Genomic DNA, 23,074 nt, shown 5'->3' with positions numbered 1-23,074 from the left:
GGACACTATTACAAGTTACGGCTGCTCAGCAAAAGTAGTTCATATGTATATTTTTTTTGTTCACGTTAACTAAGCATAAAAATTAACACGTTTATTTTGTTGAAAAAAATATTCATAGAACACTTTTCACAATGTGTAGCCACAAAATTCTTCACACTATTAATCAAGATTAGTCACTATACAAATCTAGATATTTATTCTTCCAGTTTAGCTGCCAGAAATGTCCAGCGTCAGGCAGAATGATTAAATACTGAGCTTCCAACTAGATACTAAACGGTATTCTGTATAATGTGTACACTTTTGTGACATTATTATTTCTTTTACAGCCCACTCTATGAGCAATGCGAGCGATATTATAAAAGGGAGCTCGTTTAACGAAATAAAGATTTGAAAGATAGTTGGCTTCTTTGACGTGTTATGTGCATTTCGTTTGAGTCTTGTGACACGAACCCTCAGTACACAGATTGATAGGACTGCTAGCCAATCAAAACGCCGAAAGTCCCACGAGCGTGTGCTGGACCAATCAGCGGATAGCTACGTAAACTTTATTCGAGTGACAAGTTCGATTGACAAGTCACGGTGAGGCATTAACGCACATCCGTCCGAAAACGCCGAGAAGGTGGGTCTTATTTGATTATGCCAGCCAATCGGAGCGCACGTTAGAGTGACGCATCCTCCCATCAGTTGTTATTGTTTTGCTGTATGGAGACTGGAAGTTAATATTCATATGAACACTAACGTAGTTGTTTGTCAACGTGAAACGACACGATCAGTATCATTCCTCCCATCCACAGTTTAAAGCGGTCTGCCCGTTGTTCGGCGTCGGTGCTTGCATGCGTACCATCCGGGGGTAGTCCTTCCGGACGTCCCTCTCTCCCGGAGGACTGCGAGCGTGGCGTTTGGAGTCCGGGCAGCGGGGGTGGGGGGGGGCCCTCCGGTGAGGATCGAGCCGAGCCCCGAGGCCTCTGAGCTCAGCCGGCGGAAGGACGGGGTGAAACTGGCGGCGGCTCGGATGGATTCCCAGGTCGAAGCGGACGGCGGCGGCCCGGAGATGCTCCCGGGCTTCATCTGTGCTTCGTTTAACCAGGACACCACGTAAGCAACCCGAGGGCCTTCCTTGCTCTGCACGAACACGAGATCCTTGACCCACCTGCTTGTTGTATAATTGCTTTGATAAGCAACCGAGCAGAGCTGGCCCACGTTCCCCACCGGGCCCGGAGCAAAACTGGATTTTAGGGCCCTCGATTTCTGTCAGGATCATTGATCTTTCATCTACCTACCAGAGGCGTCGTTCGTCATTTTGGGGGTTGGGGGGGGCAAAGGCAAACATTCATGGGGCAAACCAGTGCACTGCAAAGATTTTCAATATTAGTTTCTCATTATCAACAACTAAAATGGCTGCACTTGAGAGAACTGTACACTGTTCTCGACACATTTACTGTAAAAGTGTCGTGGTTTATTTATGTTTCAAATAATTCCAAAAACAATGTGCAAAAATTTATTTATAGTAGGAAAACAACAACAAAGTGTAACAGCAAATAAAATTGTTTTGATATTAAAAAAAAGAGAAAATTCCACACAATGTGAACCAAACCCTCACCTAAAAACCCAGGTATGTTCGGAACCATGATTTTTACTCTTGAGTAATTATTAAAGTCCGCTTCGTATCTAGAGCAGAACTGTCTGTTCGGGTTCCAGGTGTTCCTCTGACGAGGACTGGTTGTAAAACTTAGCAGGTGGCCTGCCCAGCCTGAGCCGTAGCGTTGTTGTTATCACCGACCGACTGGAATGATAGAACGAGGGGTACAGATGGTACTGCAGGCTGTGCCACAGCTTTAATTTCTAGTCTGACACATGAGTGGATCACACATCATATCAGGGAAACAAAAATGACGGTTTGTCGACTTACTAATTTTTTTGGTGTCTTTAGTTCCCTGTCAGTGGGCACCAAGACTGGCTACCGTCTCTTCTCAGTGACCTCTGTGGACAAACTGGACTGTATTCATGAGGGAGGTGAGACAATACCATACCTCATGCACACGATACGCACTACGGACAATTTCACGTTTTTCACAAAGAGGAGTGGTGGAGCCTATCCAGGCTGTCGACGGGCAGGAGGCGGGGTACACCCTGAACTGCTTGCCAGCCAATCGCAGGGCACATGGAGACAAACGGCCACACTCACAATCACACCTTGGGGCAATTTAGAGTGTTCAATTAATGTTGCATGTTTTCGGGATGTGGGAGGAGACCGGAGAAAACCCACGCAGGCACGGGGAGAACACGCAAACTCCACACAGGCGGGGCCGGGATCGAACCCGGGTCCTCAAATCTGTGAGGCCAACGCTCGACCAGCTGATCCACCGTGCCGCCTCAACCGGATGTATTTAATAAATTATTCAACACAAACAAACCAGCTTCATGTGAGGCCGATCGATAGCATTGGCTAACATATTAGCTTAAAGAAAAGGCTAGCACACTAGCACTCGATACAAATCACCTTTTTACACACAATAAATGTTGGGGAAGTGGAGTCACTGATAGTGTAGCGGTACACACGGCTGCCTTTGGTGCGGGCAGCGTGGGATCGATTCCCGCTCAGTGATGGTGCCGGTATCTGCCCTAAGACTGACTGGCGATCAGTTCAGGGCGTCGTCCGCCTTTGGCCCGAAGCTCGCCGGGATAGGCTCCAGCTTTCCCGCAATCCAAGTGAGGATAAGTGGCTTGGATAATGACATGACATGACAAATGTTAGGGAATACAACCAGAGAAGATGACTTGGGTTATTACTTAGCTCCATAGGGAGCAAAGGAGAAATACTTAGTTTCACTTTTGATGGCACACAAAGTGTTTTCAAAACACTACTGGACCTGGCGGTACACGAGCTCCACAACGTTTCCTCTCGCCCAGTGGAGTGCTCCGATGTGTCCATCGTGGAGCGGCTGTTCTCCAGCAGCCTGGTGGTGGTGGTCAGTCAATCGGTGCCGCGGCGGATGAACGTCTATCACTTCAAGAAAGGTACCGAGATCTGCAACTACAGCTACACCAACAACATCCTCTCCGTCAGGCTCAACAGACAGGTAAGATCATCAAAGCATTCCTCGGCAGATACGGCGGTACCTCGGTTTTCGAACGTCTCTGTTTTCGTACAAATCGGTTTTCGAAGGAAAATTGAGATTTTTTTGCTTTGGTTTTCGAACAAAAATTAGTATTCGAATGCCCCGACCAGCTGACCCACAACGATTTGTTATTGTGCTTTCGAACGCACCCCTGGAAAAAAAAAAAAAACGGAAAGGATGTAACCACACACTCCTCTACACGTGGACTAGATTCTGTCTTTGTTAAAAAGGGGCGAGTCACCCCCACCGAATACATTTGAAACAGTTGTTTTGCATTCCTTTTTTCTTTTGTTCCATTAACCCTGCCTCTAGTTGCAAGTTAAATGTTTCCTTTGTCTGTTTTTTTCCCCCTCATTATTGGTTGTTTAAATTTTTGTTAGTAAAAAAAGGTTTACAACGCTGGGGGCCGAATCATTACAGATACGGCAATGCACTCCCAGCCTAGCGTACTCTACTACTAAAGCATACATTTTAAGCAAAAAATAAATATATTTCTTAAATGATTTAATTATATAAAGTATTTAAACTATATTTGTATTTCTACTATGCAGTTTATTATCAGGAAAAGTTTAAAAATGCTTTAAAAAACTTTTTTTTTTTAAGGCTTGGAACGCATTATTTCATTTTCCACTCATTATAATGGGAAAACGCGCTTCGGCTTTCGAACGTTTCACTTTTCAACCGACCTTCTGGAACAGATTGTGGTCGAGAACCCAGGCACCACTGTTTATGTCTGGATGACTACTCCATCTTATAGTATATTCACACTTTCAGGGATTTGCCAATTGTAGTTCTCGGTTGTTGTGTGTTCACCGTTTGTCGTCACATTACAGCGACTTGTGGTGTGCCTGGAGGAGTCCATATACATCCACAATATCAAAGATATGAAACTCCTCAAGACTCTGCTCAACACCCCCACCAACCCTTCAGGTAGGGAAACACAAAGTCAAATTGTGGTAGGGATAGTTTAATGCGCTTTCATTAACGTTATAAGGTGGAGCCGAAGCCCCGGCTGATCGGAAAGTGCTGATTAGTGTCAAGGAAGTATGTTGACGTGAATATTGACTAACATCTTTGTATGTCATTGAGGAGTTAAGTTAAGCCTGGGTTATGAGTGGAGGTGCAGGAGAGTCTTTGCTGCAGGAGCTTGTACACGTGCAATGTTAGTTTTTTTTTTTAATTCATTGTGTTGGTAACTCGTTTGAAATTATTAAATTGTTTTGAGATCATATGCTGTGTGATATTTAAATTTCAAACTATTAATATACGCAATTGTAAATATTTTGACAAAAGGGCGTCAATTACTGGCGCTTTTTTGTTTTTCCCGACAGGACTCGGTCGGTAAGTTTCCCGGATAGCGGGGGTTTATTTTAATAATGCTAGTTCTCATTTTAAACTATTATTTATAACAGGTGTAACTGTAATTGATGAACCAATATTTTTTTTCCATAAAATAAATACAAATTGTTTGAAGTGTATGGAAAATAGCTTATTTTACTCGTTTTTTGGATTTCATTTGGAAAAATCAAACCAATGAGATAAAGGAATAAAAATTAAAATACATGTAATTAACCAATTGTTAGAAAAAATGGCTAAATTAATGCATAATTGCTATTATAATATAAATATATATTTTTACCATTATTTGTAATTAATCAACTAACCAGTTATCTAATGACCTACATGGATAGAAACTCTACAAAAAAATAAAAACAATTAAATGAACCAATTCATAGAGTGAAAAAATGTATGCAAATATTACAAGACGACTCTTGAGAATGTAAATGCTCGGTGGTGGCGGATTGAAGATCGGAGCGAGCCACCATGTTTTGCTCAGGCCTGGTGTAAAAGGTCGCTATCTCCTTCCTGCCCAGGTCTCTGCGCCCTGTCTGTCAACCACGGTAATTCTTTCCTGGCATACCCGGGCAGCGCCACTATTGGAGAGATCGCAGTGTACGACGCAAACAACTTGGTGAGGCCTCAGTCGGCATAACGGCTAAAAGCAACGTCGCATCTGATTGGGAACCGTCAAGGTGCTGACATCGTTATTGTTTTCGCCTCCGTTAAGAGCACTGTGACGCTGATCCAGGCCCACGCCAGTCCCCTGGCGGCGCTCACCTTCAACGGCTCCGGCACCAAACTCGCCAGCGCGTCGGAAAAGGTAAATCCTTCTCTTCGGCGTTTTCTTCCGCATCCGGCGGCGCGTCCCACCAATGTCTTTTTTGCTCCATAGGGCACCGTTATCAGGGTGTTCGACATTCCCGAAGGACACAGGCTGTTTGAGTTCCGGCGAGGGATGAAAAGGTGAGTGTTCAGTTTATAGGAGACGCTGTAAACTGGCAAAAAAAGACAAAAGACCAGCAGCATAAATCGTTCATTTATGTGTAAATGAAGTAATAATTTTCTATTTAATGGTTCAAATGTAATCATGGGCTACTTTCAGTCTACCTTGAGGCACCAATCTCCCCCCAAAAAACTGAATCTCTCATAACTTTGAAGGTCTGGTACATGGATGGACTTTTTTTTTCTCATCATATAGAGGCTTTAATACGGAAGCGTATTGCTGCCACACTCCAAAAAAAGGTCACTATGTCGTTATAACGTGATATGTTTCATGTTATAATGTGGTTAATTGCACGTTATAATGTGAATCATTTTGTGTTATAACATAATGAATTTCAGATTATAACGTGAAATGTTGTAACATCCACATTATAACGTTAAACACATCACGTTATAATGTAATAGCGACCTTTTTTTGTGTGTGTGTGTGTGGCAGCAATACGCTTCCGTACTTTAATGTTACAGCCACGCTACCCTGAGAACGCCCGATCTCGTCAGATCTCGGAAGCTAAGCGGGTTTGACCCTAGTTAGTTCTTGGATGGGAGACCGCCTGGAAATACCGGGTGCTGTAAGCTTCTCTCCCCGGCTAAATGCAGAGGGGTTCCGTCAGGAACGGCTTCCGGCGTAAAAACTCTGCCAAACAAATGTGCATTCATCTAAGATGACATGCTGTGGCGACCCCTGACGGGACAAGCCGAAAGGAAAAGAAGAAGACTTTAATGTTATGTCACCCACACAAGACAAATAATCAAGCCACATGTAATTTATCACATTATAACATGAAACATATTACGGTAAAAGCAAATAAGTTCTACGTTATAACCTGAAAAGTTGGCGTCAACTTGTTGCAACCCTTTGAAATGAATCCAATTTCTTATCACGTTATAATGTAGAGTATATCATGTTACAACATGAAAGTTTCACACTATAACATGAAATGAATTGATATAATGTGAATCATTTCACGTTATAACGTGATAGTGACCTTTTTTCACGTTATAACATGAAATGATTCACACAACGTGTAATTAACCACATTATAACGTGAAACATATCATGTTATCACATGAAACATCCACATTACAACATCAAACATATCACGTTATAACGTGATAGTGACTTTTTTTGGGGGGGTGTGGCAGCAATACGCTTCCGTACTTTATTGTTATGTCACCCACACAAGACAATTAATGAAGTTCTTTATTTAAAAAGGCCTAAATTACTGATAACATCTGTCATCTCCAGACAAGGTGGCCCATGTTACGACAATGCATGCACACCTTGTTGTAGAGTTTGTATGTTCTCCCCCTCGCGTCCCAGCTTCCCCGTCATATTCAAAAACATGCACGAAGACCCCAAATTCTCCATGGATGTTCAAGTGAGAGTGAATGGTTGCTTGTTTATATACTACGTGGACTCCGATTGGCTGCCAACTGGTCCAGGGTGTCTCGCCCTTTCCACCGAGCTGCCCTGATAAACAACATCTGTAAAGTGCAAAGACTTCTGAGAAAAGAAAAAAAAAAAAAGAAGTTCAGGGGTCCCCAATGTTGTGGCCGGTGGCAACTACACCCCCTCGAGTGTGCCCTCCCTCCCACGTGTAATTCAAAGCGCAAATGTTCTGTCGTACAAGTGTGAAGGATATAAAGGGTAGCATGAATAACAGCTGACATTTAGTGGTCAGCTGAAAAAAGTACTTAAGGCCAGACCTGTAGCAGCCATTGGTCGAGGAAAGGGGCGGTACTATGATAGACGGGGAGGGTTCTTCTCGGGATACATCAATATATTGACAGTAGTATTGGCAATATATTGGCTATTTATAAATATTTGTAGTGGCAATTTATGATAGAGGCGATCTAAATAGTAGATGCACAAATAACACAAAAATATTATTCGGGGTGGATTTAATTACAATCCAGGCATTCTCATCAATGTTAATTCTGTTTAACGTGGTGCAATTGTTGTTTTTTTTTTGTTTTTAAATATAAAATAATTTCTCCTTATTTTCAGATATGTTAGTATTAGTTCACTGTCCTTCAGCGCTGACGCCCAGTTCCTATGTGCCTCCAGCAACACAGAGACAGTACATATCTTCAAGCTGGAGCAGCACAGTCCCAGGTAAAAAAAAAAGAATAAATAAATGAAAATACTAACAGAAAATAAAACTAACAACAGCACAAAATCTCAACTCCAAGAAAGTATTGCAAACTTTTTGGTGCAATATCTGGTACAGTAAATCCTTACTATTCTTGGGGGCTAGGGACCATGCGCATTTGGTGCTTGCATTTTTTTCCCAGCTTAATACACTTTTGAAATAATAAAAAATAAAAAGCAATGGGTAGCACAAAAATATTGTACAAACGTTGGAAAACTACTTTTGTCTAAATGACGCTTCCTCGACACCAAGATACCAGCAGATGGCGCCAAAACAAGAGTTATTGCTATGGGGCGACAACACAAATAAAAATAGGTGAGTTTTTCGGTCAATAATTGAGGATACGTGAAAAAAATATATACTGTATATCCACAAATAAGCAAAATTTTGAATACCGAACCACGATTACGCAGGGGGTTCTATATTTATTTATGTATTTGGGTTTCAACTGAGATTCCTCTGACTATAAACCTTTCACTCATATGACTTGTTAAAAATTTGCACGACTTAAAACAACAAAAATATTTTGACTTTTTTTAGTCAAGAGGAGGCGTCCCCCACGTGGTCCGCGTACGTGGGCAAAATGTTCACAGCGGCCAGCACTTACTTGCCAGCTCAGGTGTCCGACATGATGCATCAGGACCGGGCCTTTGCCACTGTGCGGCTCAACATGTTCGGCCTGAAGAACATCTGCGCTCTGGCGACGTAAGATCGATCCTGTTTTCTAAGGGGGACAAGAAAAAAAAAAAAATCATATACAAATGTTCGTATGTGCTTTTGGGTTTTTGGACGGCAGGATTCAGAAGCTGCCTCGCCTGCTGGTGGCGTCCTCGGACGGGCATCTTTACATCTATAATGTGGATCCGCAGGACGGAGGCGAGTGCATAATGGTCCAAAAACACAGGTCAGTGTTTTGTGGAAAAAGAAATATAACAGTAATAATAATAATACAGACATATTTCTGAGCTTCCTAATATGATTTACTGGATCCATCTTTAGATGGTCTGTGTTCTTTATATATTACCCTAATTCCCGGCCTACAGAGCGCACCTGGTTATAAGCCTCCCCCAGCACATTTGTAAAGGAAATACCATTTGGTACATAGATACGCTGCAGCTGTGTAAAAGCCGCAAGTGCCCACATTGAAACACGAGATATTTACAAAGAAAGACGGTACACAGAGAGTTTAATGCTAACGCCACGCTAATGCTAACGCCACGCTAACAGGACTGGTTAAAAAAAAAATGGTAATAATCACTGAGTCACGGCAGTAACAGAAAATTATGGTATGAATTATGGTATTAAAGTGAAACAGATTCTAAATCATTGGGGGTTCTAATGATAACTAAAAGTTTTTATTGGAATGTTTTTGTTCAAAAGTGGGATGATGCAAAACGTTGGTAGGAAAACATTTACAAAAAAGGGTGGAAATATGTAGATAAAGGTGTAGTTTCAGAAAGTGGGGCCAATTTACAAAATATGTGCCTTGGTGCAATAAAGGTCGTGAAAGACCGATTTGGACAATCGAGTACATGTTACTGCTTTAACTTTCTGTCTGCTTGCAACCCGGCAGGTTGTTTGATGGCACTGAGGAGCAGGTGGAACACAAGGATGAGGAGACCCCAGCGGAGGTCTCCAACCAAGTCGCCGGCCAATCGTACGCAGCCACCGTGGCGCTCCCTTCCAGCCAGCCCCCCTCTTCCACGCTCTTGGGTGAGTTGTCCTGAAACGAAAACTCTTCATGCTGTTTTGGGATTAGCGGAGAACCCGAACCCTGACCACCCCCCCCCCCCCCCCCCCCCAATCAACATTGTCATGCCTGCCTCCTTTCTCCAATTTCTAGGATACTCGGAGGAAGGAGGAGCCCAGAAGGGGGACGTGATCCCGGAGCACGAGTTCGCCGAGGGCCCCGTGTGTCTGGATGACGAGAACGAATTTCCTCCAGTCAGTAACTAGATAAACTCTCAAATCCCCACCCCCAACCCCAAACCCCGCATCATCGATCCCTCACTGTTCGACACAGCGAGAATCGAGAGGAAAACAAAAAAAAAAGTATGAAAACCAGCCGCCGCCTCCTTCCGCACAGAACCCCTACAGGTCGAGGCGCTAATCCCACCAAGACCTTCCATCCTGGTGGTTCTGGATTCTATGTAGTCCTACGAGTGAACAAGGAGTGGCCATTTACCGTAACTCACTGGGAACATCTCGCATTCTTTTGCTTCGATGCATTCAAAGTCTACCTTATTACACTGCAAAATATTATAATATAATATTACAGTTGGTGAGTGGCATTGCTTCATCATCATCATCATCATCACATGAGCGAAAAGCACCCCATGTGTATGCCATATGTCTCAAACTCAAGGCCCGGGGGCTAAATGCGGCCCGCGACATTATTTTATGTGGCCCACAAAAGCAAATCCATGTTCAACTTTGGCGATTATTTTTGCTAAAATCTGTACCCAAATTCCAGATAATACTAAAAATAATGTTGAGGAATTGCAAGTTACTGTTACCAAACTGTTTTTCTACAGTAACTTAAACAATACCTGATCAAAATATTATCCTTGTCTTCTGATTTCAAAACTAGTCATAAGTGAATTTGTTGCGTAATGGTAATACGATTTGGTGATTAAACATTTATAGGGTTTCACTTTTGTGACGTCCATCTGAGGGAAATCATAACTAACACATTACAATGCGGCCTGAGACAAAAATGAATTTGACGCCCCTTTCGGGTCAGTACAGGTGTCAAACTCAAGGCCCAGGGGGCCCGATCCTGCCCTCCGCGTGATTTTATGTGGCCCGCGGAGACAAATCACATGCATCAACTTCCGTGATTTTTTTTTTTTTTCAAATCTGTACCAAAATTCCACATTGTCATATCATAAATGAAAACGTTGATATATTACGAGCATTTTTGTGTTAGCAAACAACAATAGTTGGAAAAAAAAACATTACCCTTGATTTCTGATTCAAAAACTAGTTCATAAATTTCACGTGTAAATATGATGAGGCGGTTAAGGATTTTTATGGTCTCACAGCCTTAACGGCGCTCTAAGGGAAACCGCAAGTACAATCTGGACCGCGACAAAAACATGAGTTTGACACCCCTGCCATCCGTTGTCAACTAAACCTGCTTCTTAGTGCGTAACCTTAGAAATAAGCCCTCAAAATGTATGAAACGGGGTCAACATTCCCAAAAGTGGACCTTGTACTGTATGCGGCTCTGCTCGTGGTTTTGCACCAGACTCAGGACTACACTGAAAAGAGGGGGGGAGTAGTACAGTAGTTGTAGTGGAGATAAAAAAAAGTCCTAGGTTTACAAGAAAAATAACCATAATGAATATGAGAATGAAATATCCATTTACAAGAATAAAATGAGAATATTGAGAGCATAAAGTGTCAAAATTTAAAGAGACTGAGTGAGCAATGTTATGTCACGCACATAATGTAATTTTAAAATTAAATAGTTACACATAGTCTTTATTTTATGAGAATAAAAATATGACTTCGCACAAATTAAGTATTCATTTTATGAGTGAAGAAAGTCACAATTTAAAGTGTTTTAAATTTGTTAGAATAGCTATATAAGGGAAAAAAAGAAGACCAAAGTCAGATATTCACAAAATAGCGTCATTTTTAAAGATTAAAATTGGAATTTCATAATAATAAAATTGTTTTGATGAGGAAAAAAAATTGTTTTACCATAGTAGAGTCATAATATGAAGACAAAGTTAAAAAGAAGTTTGTAATTTTATGAGAATAAGTTGACATGAACATTTTAAGAATAAAGTTTTATGAGAATAACGTGTCAATTTTACTTCATAAAAGTTTGGAGAGAATCTAGCTAAAATAAAAATAAAAAAAAGAAATTCTCATTTTAAGATTTTATGAGACAAAAATATTAAAATAAAGTCGTAATTTTACAAGAATAACAAAATCAGGAGATCTGATTTGATAATAGTAATTCAGAAACAATGTGGAAAAAAAACTAGAAACTTTTTCAAGATCTTTTTTTGCCTTTTCAGTGTGGTCCTCATTTCTACTTATATTTTGTCATAGGGCGCAAAATGAGTATTGAGTATACTAGACAGTCATATTACACATTTTTTTTTCAACAATTCTGAGGTAAAACCATAATCTCACCCAATAGACATTCATGCTGTAATAAATTGTATAAACCTCATCAGCAAACCCGAGTTACAGCCAATAGCACAAATGTTAGTGGTGGGAATAAGGTAGCTTTTATGTACACTAATCCTGCTGAAAACAAACCAAAGGAAGTGTGTGTAAACCTCCTCATTGGCGGTTATTGTGTTCATCTTAAAATGAGGTTTTTTTTTTTTTATATATATATGGCTACATAAAAGGCTTCTTGCAAAGAGTGTATTTTTGCCATGTATGTAAAGGTCTGGATGCTTGAAATATGTGACATTTTTCTGTTTCATCTTCAGAGCTACCGTAAGGGCATTTTTATGTTTTTGTTTTCTTTCTTTAAAATAAGAAAGCCTCGTAGTTTCAGTTGCCGTCGCCTCCAAATTAAGTATTTCACACGAGGGCGTAGTTTGAAGTATTATGTGACCTGACGACGCAGCTGTGATACTAATTCTGGTAGCAGTAGACGCGAAAAGACACTTACATATTCCCCGATGTAAAATGAGAATACGTATATGCGCGAAGGAGCCAAGGGTTAAATGTGACTCGCTTGATGGAACACGGCGTCACGACACGTCCTTGAATTTCAGCGATATTTCCAGGCTATTTACCATATGATGCTGAATATGTTGACAATTGTTATTTTTACTATGGGGAAAAAAGTATTACACATGAAAACAAACTGACCATGCATAACTACATTTTGAATATTTTGTTTTTACTGTCTGTATAATGTGTATATAATATATACTAATCACAAAAAGTTCTGAATATTGGCTTATCGACCTAAAAATGCATAAATAGCGTTTATAGTTGAATCTAATTTGATTTAAAAACGTTTGGTTGCACGCGTCGCATTTTTTGGGGCTTTTTAGCACAGCTGTTCTCTAACAATGAATTTAACAGCAGATTCTATGAGCCATTAACATTTCTAAGGATGTTGACTTCTATGCCTTTCCGTGACTCTTATTGCAACTTTAACCCGGATATTTATTGATCGTTTGGTTGTGAATTTTTGCTGTCAAGGTCCTCGTTAGAGAATGGCAAGTTGTGCAAAAAGTACATGTTGGACGTGTGTTAAAAAGTTTCGACGAGGTCAAATTAAGTTCAGCTATAAAGTATATACAGCGTTTTAGGTTCATTCTGAAACCTGGGCAAAGGCCAGATATCCCAAACTTTTTGTTGAAGTGTATATAAAGTTTAACATTTAACTTTGCCTGAAGGTGGCGCTGTCTAGACACTTTAACACTACATTGAACTGTTGCATACTGACAATGAAGAATCAATAAAGCAGATTCAGAATCAATTGGCCCTGGGTATTATTTTTATATTACAGTGAAGAAAATAAGTATTTGAACACCCTGCTATATTGCAAGATCTCCCACTTAGAGATCATGGAGGGGTCTGAAATTTTCATCATAGGTGCTTGTCAACTGTGAGAGAATCTAAAAAGAAACACCCAGAAATCACAATGTATAATTTTTCAATGATTTATTTGTGTGATACAGATGTAAATAAGTATTGGAACACCTGTTTATCAGCTACAATTCTGACCCTCAAAGACCTGTTAGTCATCCTTTAAAAGTCCACCAGAAGGTTCCCCTGCTTAAACCAGCACATGTCAAGGCCCGTCTTAAGTTTGCTGATGACCATTTGGATGATACCGAGGAGTCATGGGAAAAAGTTTTGCGGTCAAATGAGACCAAAATGGAACTTTTTGATCATAATTCCACTCACCGTAATTGGAGGAAGATGAACGACGAGTTTCATCCCAAGAACACCATCCCTACTGTGAAGCATGGGGGTGGTAGCATCATGTTTTGGGGGTGTTTTTCTGCACATGGGACTGGACGACTGCACTTTATTAAGGAGAGGACGACCGCGGCCATGTTTTGTGAGATTTTGGGGAACGACTTCTTACCCTCAGTCAGAGCATTGAAGATGGGTCGTGGCTGGGTCTTTCAACATGACAATGACCCGATGCACACAGCCAGGAAAACCAAGGAATGGCTCCGTAAGAAGCTTATCAAGGTTCCGGTGTGGCCGAGCCAGTCTCCTGATCTAAACCCAATAGAAAATCTTTTGAGGGAGCTGAAACTCAGTGTTTCTCAGCAACAGCCCAGAAACCTGTCTGATCTACAGGAGATCTGTGTGGAGGAGTGGGCCAAAATACCTCCTGCAGTGTGTGCACACCTGGTGAACAACTACAGGAAACATTTGACCTCTGTAATTGCAAACAAAGGCTACTGTACTGAATATTGACATTGGTTTTCTCAGGTGTTCAAATACTTATTTGCAGCTGTATCACACAAATAAATTGTTAAAAAAAAATCGTACATTGTGATTTTTGGAGATTATCTCTCTCACAGTGAACATGCACTTACAATGAAAATTTCAGACTCCTCCATGATTTCCAAGTGAGAGAACTTGCAATATAGCAGGTTGTTCAAATACTCATTTTCTTCACTGTATTTTAATATGTATCATAACATGTGATAGTTCTGGCGTGTAAAAGAGAATCCTGAGCAAATATTTTCTCTTTGTTTTATTGATCTCACAGCTTCTATGTGACCTTCTGCGGGCAGTCTGCTTGTCTTTGCTCCGTCTATTTGATTGTTTGCACGCATTCACGTCACATCTGGACGTTGCACCTACCAAACGGCACAACACAACAAACCTCTGAACGCTCATCCAAACCGCAATCTTTTGTTTCTACGCCCTTGCCTTTTGAAGATTCCTGCGGTCAGGCCAGCGAGAGACAACGGCAAAGCGGCTGTGTCGGGTTGCAGCAAGGCACAGCCGAGCTGTCTGTTGTGTAGTCGGCCGCAGACGCGGATTGGTCGGTGGCGATATCCCACAATAACTGCTCCGTCCAGAGAGCAACCCTCTCAGCTGTCTCTTGGTATTCAGGTGTCCAAACATTTAAGGGTGTTTCCTCAGTCTTGTCGTGCTCCAGATCAAATATCAACGGTGGATCGTGGAGTTCCTGTGCTCCTGACTTGCCGCCGCATGCTTCAGCTGCACCTACAAGGTGTTCACACGGGTGACGTTACTAGAACAGAATGAAATCAACTGCTTTTGGGGGAAATTCTGAAGATATTTTAAAAACAACAGAGGCAGGACAGTGAACCTCTGGTCAGTGCATCTGCCTCACGGTTCTGAGGTCTGGGTTAGAATCTCGTTTGTGGCTTTCCTGTGTGGGTTTTTTTCAGGTTCTCCGGCTTCCTCGCACATTCCAGAAACGTACGTTGGGTTCACTGGAGGTTTTAAACTGACTGTGGGTGCGCATGTGAATGAATAGTTGTTTGGAATAAAGGTTTAGTGTCACAAAATATGGATGGAAATATTCTAAAATAGATATTGCAATGAAAAATACATATAACGTTATTCACTTCAATGTCTATACGGAAAAATAAATATGAGCAGAGAGCGCGCCATCCATGCGCAAACTTGCAGAAGTGTCATTCGATATCCAAGTGGTCGCCATATTGGCTGTGTCTCCTGCCCGTGACGTCACCCTGGACATTCGCCATTGAAAACACGCTGTGGGCCCTACTGTGGGAGACGAACACGCCCCTTCTGACAAGGAAGAAGAGAACATCTCACAACCGAGTGAAGTGACCGGGGCAATATTACTCTATTTTTTCGAGCCATATTTAGATGATATGCGGATCACGGCCAAACCACCTCCCCGCCCGATCAACCTCCGCGCAGCGGTGATAAAGGCTCCCCGCGAGAGACGACGACGCCGTGGCCAAACCGCCTCCCCGTCCGATCCACTTCTGCGGTGGCCGGCGCCGTGACGGGCCACCCCGGCCAGCGGCCGGCTCGCTCTTGTCGACAAGGCCGGTAGCGATCCACAAGGCCTGCGGAGGCCGTCCTTCAGCGGCTGCTGCACGGAAGCCTTCCGTTGCGCACATCGACACATTTAGCACCCCTGATTTACAAATTACACCCCCCACGACTATTGTTTTTTTTTAGTAGCTCTATACACACCTACCTGTCATTTGGAACCCACGAAGCTCTCGTTTTTTGCACCCGTGCAATCCATTTTTCACGACGAACCAGGTCTCTTGGAAACTTTTGTAGGATAAATCCATCCCCAGGAGTGTTCGAGCAATATCCAGCAATACAATGCGCCAGCATTTCAGCTAACATGAAGGAACAACGAGCTACCTTCCCGCAGGTAAAACTCATAGAAACATGAGAGCCCGCCTGAGCGTGCTACTGCCCAATACGTCACTTCCTGCTTCTTCTCAAAAACAAATCCTTCGAGAGGATTTTCATGGCGAGAGTTACAAAAAGCCGTATACGTCAAAATCATGTTTTGCGGTGAAAAAAACGGATAGGTCCATACCGGCTGATGTTTTGGGTTTTTTTTTTCATTAATAACATACTGAAAATCATGCATTTCATGACAGTGGCCCTTTAAGCAGAACTAAGCAAATGAGTGACTGTCACACAACATTAGCTAAATGCCTCATAATAATCTGCTTACACACAAACAACATCCAATTATCTGGTTTCACATCGTTGGGGTTGTTTGCGCATGTGTTCATGGCCTGGTGCGTGTGCCGACAAATGGTGACTAAACAAGCAACGTTTTAATGCTACCTGTCATGTAGAACGCTTTGTATTTCCCAGTTCGGACCGCCTGTAAGTCACCAAAGCGCCCTCCAGCACCGCTGTTAGGGTGGAAGAGAACCTAAAGAAATAAACAAATGGGTCAGACTGACGATGCCTTTCGTGCTGCCTCTCAACCTGTTAAACTCGTTCCTCCCAGCGTTCAAGGTAGCTGCCTCCAGTGCGATACATATTTGTAACTTAAGGATGGCTTTCAATTGTGATGCGGCGTCATGTTAGCTTTCGTTTGGGGTGATTTCTGACTAAACAGCAATCTTTGAGGTCCAAATAAGTCTTTGCAGTAACATTACAACACTAAAAGCGCTCAATCACAGACGATCATCAGTTTGTAATTATTGCATTGTCGGGAGTGAGCCTCTGTACCTCGTGACCAGTCTGTCCGCCGTGCAGGAGGACGTTTGTGACGTCAATGCCATCGTAGCGCCGGTCGGAGGGCGGCGTCACCCCCGCCAGGGAGAGCAGTGTCGGGAATATATCCATTCCACTGTGAAATTTTTTTTCCGTGTGTGTCATTATTCATTTGTTCATTTGCATTCAGCAAACACACGAAAGGCATGCATGCAATTGTCTGTCGAATAACAACTTTGTGCGCCAAAGTCGTGAAACGATTGTGACTGAATGTTGATGTGGCGTCAGGTATCAGAGAGGGTTTTACAGCGTCTAGGAAGCCGACACACCTGAGCAAGGCGGAGCTGGTTGAGTTCGCCGGGATCACGCCGGGCCAGTAGGCCACCGTTGGCACCCGGTGGCCCCCTTCCCAAGTTGTCGTCTTAGCAGAACCCCCACCTCACATGGAAACGACATTTTCAAAATCACAGATCAGTTCCTAATGGCGTGCTTTTGAACGGATGTAGGCAGGATGCCAAAAAAAAAAAAAAAGAGCAGGTGTGCTCAATGCATCGATCGCGAGGCAGTCTTAGTCGATCGCGGGACGGCGTGCAGAAAAAAAAAAATCCAATGCAAATTGAAAGTATAACATATTCAGTTTGTGGCATTTTGCAATGTGATTCAATGAGTGAGGGATGACTGGTTGTTACATCCAATGGCACAATTCACATACGCACTGTAAAAAAATGAAAAGAAAAAGCCACTGGTTTCTTTTAGGCAGCACACGGAACTTTCTCTAACAACGACCGCTGCTCCACCACACTATCTTTTTCCTAGTTTACCTTACACCCGGCCTCCGTCCCCGCTCTTAAAGACGTACACTCGTAATTACAAATGTTACAGTACTTACGCATCCCATCAATGTGTTTTAGAATGACAGCCTCCACCACCGCTACTTTAGTTAGCAACACAGTCTGGGCAATGTAGAGCAAAGACGAGCTAGACTTGCTGCTTATGTTTACTTTCGATATTAATGGAGAAAGTTAAAAAAGAAATGCTGTTGTTTTGTTGTTTTAAGATGCAATGGCTGTCGGAGTATGTGAATAATGGAAGAAAAAGTGGTTAAACTGGATGAGATTTTCTCTTTTCTGAGCGGGAAAGGTCTGGTCTGAAGCCAAAGTAGAAAGTGCAGGATGAGAGTGTCTATAATTTTAAAAATCTGTATTTTAAAATATATCACATAAGATTGGGAGCATCATCATCAACCCCCCATCCCCACCCTCACCCCTCACGAGAGGCTGGGTGCTTGAAAAGTAGATCTTGGGGTAAAAAGTCTGGGCACCCCTGGCGTAGAGTGAAGATAAATATTGTAGGGACCGAAACTCATCCTAACTACAGTCTTACTTGGCGGTGGTGGAAGGAAAGCCTTTCAAACTTCAAATATTGAATGCTGTACCTCTTTTTGTCTGCCACTTTCCTTTGAAGGGTCCTGTACTTCCTGCATACTGGCACTTCTGCTCCCAAGGACCGTTGTCGCCTAACAATTAGAAAGTCTTTTCATCTCGTGGGTTGTGCTAAGATGTAAAAACCATCCATAATCTCACCAGTGAACCAGATGAGCGTGTCGTCTCGGCGTGAAGCACTCCTGATCCACCCCACGAGGCGATCCATTTCTCGCAGGCTGGCAGCGTACACTTGGTTGTCAGATGGCGAATGGGTGGCGCCGGTGGCGGGTGGAGGTGCTGGGGCCAAGGGTACATGCATGTGCGCTAACGCTATGTAAATGAAATAGGGCTGTCCTCGCTCCCTGCGAGGATGCAAAAAACATAATAAAAATACAAAATACAAAATGACATTGAATTTGATGTTGAAAGAACTTCAACGCATCTTACTGTGAGGTACTCCTGTACTAAGGCCAGAAATAAAACTTACTCAAAATAATGTAGTTTCCAATATTAATATACCACAAATTATGAACCCCATGAACAACCCAGGCTAAACTTAGCTCCTTCCAAATGTACAAAGATGTTAGTCTCTCGATCGAGATGTATCACTCCCAACATAGTTCTTGTCACCCATACTGCTTTCCTGTTAGCTAGAACTTTGGCACCATCTTGTGGGACTGTATAGCATTGCAGAAAGACCACAACAAACCGAAATGGGCGACTTTCAGCATACCCCCAAAGATAATCCATCCATCCATTTTCTCTTCCGCTTATCCTAAGGACGGTCGCGGGGGGAGTGCTGGACCCTATCCCCGCTGTCAACGGGCAGGAGGCTAAGAAAATGGATGGATGGATATATATACACACATACACACTCATGCGCACATGCACACACACACACCGTCTCAATCTGCCATATGCGGAACATCCCATAACCAAACCCACAAGACAGGATAGGACAGGACTTCCTGTTTATGCTACGCTAACAAGAATGACTAATGTTTGAGTACACGATTGGTTGAAGCCAAACTTACTAAAATGTTGTTTTCTTTATGGCCAGTGTCATCAAACAAAAGTTAAATACATACATACAATTTATTTATACAAATATGACACATGTAAACACGAACAATGTCTAAACATTTAATTTTGTAACCTTTGGTGGCTCTGCGGTGACATGTCGGCTTAAAAAAAGGACACAGTAGACATTTAATGTCGCTATCGCTAACCGCATTCACCAGAACCGTGAGGAAGAGCTTCATCGTGACGAATGTGAAATTAGGTTGCGCGTGTATCCGATTCCTCAACTGGATCTCTGCTGACGGTGTGGTTGATGAGCGTCCGTTCTCCGCACCGCCGATATAAAACAATGACATTACACAGGCTCCATGAAAGTTTCCATATGGGTGTTTTCGTCCACGCGTGGCGTGACAGCCACTGTAATTTTTCACATGACCCTGAATTACAGCGCGTTTCCTCTCGCAGACAGCCTCCCTTCCCTCTCCACACTCACGCAGGTATACATAAACACATACACAAGCGCAGAAGAATTTTGCGGCTTTGCTCATGCGACCAACACATTTTCAGCCTGGAGATGATTTCCACATGTTTCAAGCAGCGCTTTACCTCGCCTCGTGCATGATTCTGAGCGCGGCGGACTGGTAGTGTTGAGTCAGTGTCCACAGGTCAAGTGGCTGCTCCGCAATGCTGCTGTTTTCAATCAGAGGAAGGCCCACTTTGGAATAGCAGCTCGCGTGTTTGTCTTCATTCCTCCTCAGTCTAAAATAGAGAGTAATACCATGCTAAATGTACGATATGTGTTTATAATAATCGCACACAAACATTCATTTTCCGTCTTTGTTCCACAAGTTAGTGAAGATGCAACGGCACTAAAGAGGAATACAACAGCGAGTGTAAATTCTTATCTTATTTGTAAAAAAACATGAATTAAGTACAGGAAGGAAGTAAGTAAGATAAGAAAGAAAACAAAACTTTTTTGACTACTTTAAAATCTTTTCAAAGGTCCATCAAATGCTCGCGAACTTGATTAGAAACCGAGCCACACCCACCTGAATATTTGAGGTCCAGATGAGCCGCAGGCGGGACACTGGGGGAGATCATATCCGGGGATGTCGGTGCATCCCATATCATTACTGTAAGGAACACCCAAGTAGTAGTCAAAACCTGGTCAGGGGCCGATAAACAAGTTATTTTCATTTGCTCCCCCCCAAAAAAACTAAGCACATTTATGTACTTTTATCCTGCTGCCAAACCAGACAAATAAACTGTGCAGTATAATGTATGAAGATTCTTTTTAGATACATTTTTAGATTTTTTCGCTATTTCTTGAGGAACATTTTCAAAAACAGTTGTTGACTGAGAATCCTCAGCATTCATTATTTGTGCTGTAAAACTAAACATCAAACTATTGAAATTAATACATTTAAATTACATTTACTTTCTTAAATAAAAATACAACCTAAATTAAAATTATTTTGAAATTTCAACATTTTTACTAGCTTAGCATTGATGGCATGAACAGTGGGTTTTTTTTTTTTCCCTGATGTTTTTCTTGTTCTTACGAAAGAACATGAGATTGACGCGGCGCAGACCTCACGGGTCGTGTTCGTAAATTATTGATATGATAACCAAATCGGTGACACTGAAAACAGCATCTGGAAAGAGGAGCACAGGTAGGGGTTGGGAGGTGATCGTAGGTGAGGAGTCAAAAGTCTAAATCCAGTCAGATTGTTCGGTGTCTGTTTAGTCTAAACAAACACAAGCCTTAAAAGACCCAACAATGACGTTTGCCGAAAACACATGGAACACATATATATATATATATATATATATATATATATATATATTTTTTTTTTTTTTTTTGTTTAGGATTCCTGAATTGCTCCCTGTGAGTCTTACAGCACCTTGCATGGCGGCAGCCCACGGGGGTTTGAATGTGTGAGCCTCTGTATTACTCAACAGCTTTCGGCACTGTGATAGTGTAGATAAAGTCTTATATAAGTGTACTTCATTCCAAATAAATTAAGACATTTGTTTAATCAGATAAAGTAACACAAAATGAATTTGATGTTCTCCCCGTGCCTGCGTGGGTTTTCTCCGGGCACTCCGGTTTCCTTGCACATTCCAAAAATATGCATTACCGTAATTTCCGGCCTATAAGCCGGGACTTTTTTCACACCCTTTCAACCCTGCGGTTTGAATGCGGGTAATTTGTGCATTTTTTTCCAACTCGAGCGGAAAAGGTAAGAGCAAGACCGGTGGAATATATGTGCCGAGGAAGTGACTTTTAACGGTCCGGTGTGACGGTCTGAGCGCTCCTCCCGTGCTAAAGAGTCTCCCATAGTTCCCCTTCTTCTACATAGAGGGAGCTAACATACGTTATAACCTAACCCCAACCTAAACTTAAAACAAAAGTTGATAAAAAAATACAAGTATATACACATATATGTACGTTCGCTGTGTTCGTCTTTCTGAGACGTCCACAGCGAACATGAACACTCGGCGACAAGTTGTCGAATGGCACGTGTTGAAGCATGGATGGGGATGTTTCAGAACGGACGTTTACAAAATATACGCGCATGCGCATTACTCACAAAGAGAGTTTGCAGCACCGGGAGCGCTCAGACCGTCACACCGGCCCTGTTAGCACTGCGCTAGCGTTAGCATTAGCCTTAGCACGGCAGCGCTAGCGTTAAAACTCTTTCTTTGGACCGTCTTTCTTTGTAAATATCTCGTGTTTCAATGTGGGCACTTGCGGCTTTTACACAGCTGTGGCGTATGTATGTACCAAATGGTATTTCCTTTACAAATGTACCGGGTGAGTTTTATAACCAGGTGCGCTCTGTCGGCAGCGAATTACGGTAATTGGAAACTCTAAATTGTCCTTAGGTGTGATTGAGCGCGAATGTGTGTTTGTCTCTATGTGCCCTGCGATCGGCTGGAAACGAGTTCAGGGTGTACCCTGCTTCCTGCCCGAAGATACCCGGAATAGGCTGCAGCACTCCCGTGACCCATGTGAGGATAAGTGGCTCAGAAATTGGATGGATGGATGGAAGAATGAATATAATTGAATGGACCAATTTGAGGGAAAAAAAATGCAAGATTAATGCAACAAATATGACAGGATTCTGGATCATGTAATTGCTCATGGGCCATATTAAAGAATGGAGTGGGCTTCACGTGGCCCGCTGGCCATACTTTGCTCACCCCAGGTCGAAGTAGCTATAGCAAATAATGCAACTCTAATTCCACGTTTGTATGGTTGCTACCCGGGAAGGGCAAAGTCCTTCTTACCTCTTTTCGTTGGGCCATATGGTCCATTATGGCCGAGATGCCATTTCCCGATCATGGCGGTATAGTAACCCGCCCGCCGGAGGAGCTGCGGCAAGGTGACTTCGGACAGAGGCAGGCCGCCCACGGAGCTCACAGCAAAGTTGTGCGTGACTCCGTTTCTGAGACCGTAGCGTCCGGTCAGGATGGAAGCGCGGGACGGGGAGCAGGTCGAGGCCGGTGAGTGGAAGTCCGAGAATCTGGAATGAAAACGATGATGAGAGTGGAACCTCTTTAGAACGCCGCCAGTGAGTGCGGTTTAATAACCCAGTTCGACCTCAATCCTTGCTGGGCCATCAGGTCCAGATTTGGTGTATTGTTGGCCCTCGGTTCAGGCAAGTTCACATCCAAGTCGCCCCATCCTATATCATCAGCCAGGATGATAATGAAGTTGGGCTTCTTGCTAGACTTCTGAACCCCAACAACCCGCTCAGACGCCAAGTGGAAAAACAGGCCGCACAGCAGCATCCCACATACAAAAGGCAGTTTGAATCCCGTCAGCATTTTCTGACAAAGCCTGAAAAATAAAAAAACA

At 42.7% G+C, this 23,074-nt stretch overlaps 2 protein-coding genes, 1 long non-coding RNA gene and 1 pseudogene across 9 annotated transcripts in view; 2 read left to right on the top strand and 2 right to left on the bottom strand.

Moving 5' to 3' along the window:
• The first annotated feature begins 667 nt into the window (after nt 1-667).
• On the top strand, nt 668-13,051 carry LOC133495116 (WD repeat domain phosphoinositide-interacting protein 1-like). Its single transcript, XM_061809352.1, has 12 exons — nt 668-1,095; nt 1,931-2,013; nt 2,911-3,080; nt 3,953-4,049; nt 4,994-5,091; nt 5,188-5,280; nt 5,353-5,423; nt 7,471-7,578; nt 8,156-8,320; nt 8,412-8,519; nt 9,189-9,328; nt 9,459-13,051. The coding sequence occupies exons 1-12, from the start codon at nt 1,013-1,015 to the stop codon at nt 9,569-9,571; spliced, it is 1,329 nt and encodes a 442-aa protein (XP_061665336.1). The 5' UTR covers nt 668-1,012; the 3' UTR covers nt 9,572-13,051.
• On the bottom strand, nt 1,485-2,903 carry LOC133495118 (uncharacterized). The gene is made up of 2 exons (XR_009793484.1): nt 1,910-2,903; nt 1,485-1,783 (listed from the first exon to the last, which is right to left on the bottom strand). It is a non-coding gene; the product is annotated as an uncharacterized LOC133495118 (long non-coding RNA).
• The window catches only part of LOC133495112 (archaemetzincin-2-like), a 30,779-nt gene continuing 13,139 nt past the window's right edge, over nt 5,435-23,074 (bottom strand). For 3 of the 7 annotated variants that reach the window (XM_061809344.1, XM_061809346.1, XM_061809348.1), the window contains 10 exons: nt 22,817-23,056; nt 22,504-22,739; nt 20,259-20,373; nt 19,816-19,968; nt 18,349-18,551; nt 18,201-18,281; nt 17,095-17,203; nt 16,781-16,901; nt 16,388-16,478; nt 13,239-14,797 (listed from right to left, as the gene is read on the bottom strand). In XM_061809344.1, coding sequence (XP_061665328.1) covers nt 14,517-14,797; nt 16,388-16,478; nt 16,781-16,901; nt 17,095-17,203; nt 18,201-18,281; nt 18,349-18,551; nt 19,816-19,968; nt 20,259-20,373; nt 22,504-22,739; nt 22,817-23,056 — 1,630 coding nt within the window. In that variant the 3' untranslated portion in view covers nt 13,239-14,516. Of the gene's footprint in view, nt 5,456-8,222; nt 8,340-13,238; nt 14,798-16,387; nt 16,479-16,780; nt 16,902-17,094; nt 17,204-18,200; nt 18,282-18,348; nt 18,552-19,815; nt 19,969-20,258; nt 20,374-22,503; nt 22,740-22,816; nt 23,057-23,074 lie in introns of those variants that run through there. The other 4 variants (XR_009793483.1, XM_061809345.1, XM_061809347.1 and 1 more) reach the window with 4 other exon arrangements.
• Nucleotides 5,920-6,038, top strand: LOC133496115 (5S ribosomal RNA; annotated as a pseudogene).

This window comes from Syngnathoides biaculeatus, chromosome 22 (assembly GCF_019802595.1).
Source record: "Syngnathoides biaculeatus isolate LvHL_M chromosome 22, ASM1980259v1, whole genome shotgun sequence".
NCBI classification, from domain to species: domain Eukaryota; kingdom Metazoa; phylum Chordata; class Actinopteri; order Syngnathiformes; family Syngnathidae; genus Syngnathoides; species Syngnathoides biaculeatus.
This window is presented reverse-complemented; position numbering and strand designations above follow the sequence as displayed.

Excerpts from the sequence above, each read along its gene's own strand:
- LOC133495116 (XM_061809352.1), top strand. The coding sequence starts at position 1,013 with ATGGATTCCCAGGTCGAAGCGGACGGCGGCGGCCCGGAGATGCTCCCG. Across the intron at positions 2,014-2,910 it reads GGACTGTATTCATGAGGGAG|TGGAGTGCTCCGATGTGTCC; the intron begins GTGAGACAATAC and ends CCTCTCGCCCAG. Across the intron at positions 3,081-3,952 it reads CCGTCAGGCTCAACAGACAG|CGACTTGTGGTGTGCCTGGA; the intron begins GTAAGATCATCA and ends GTCACATTACAG.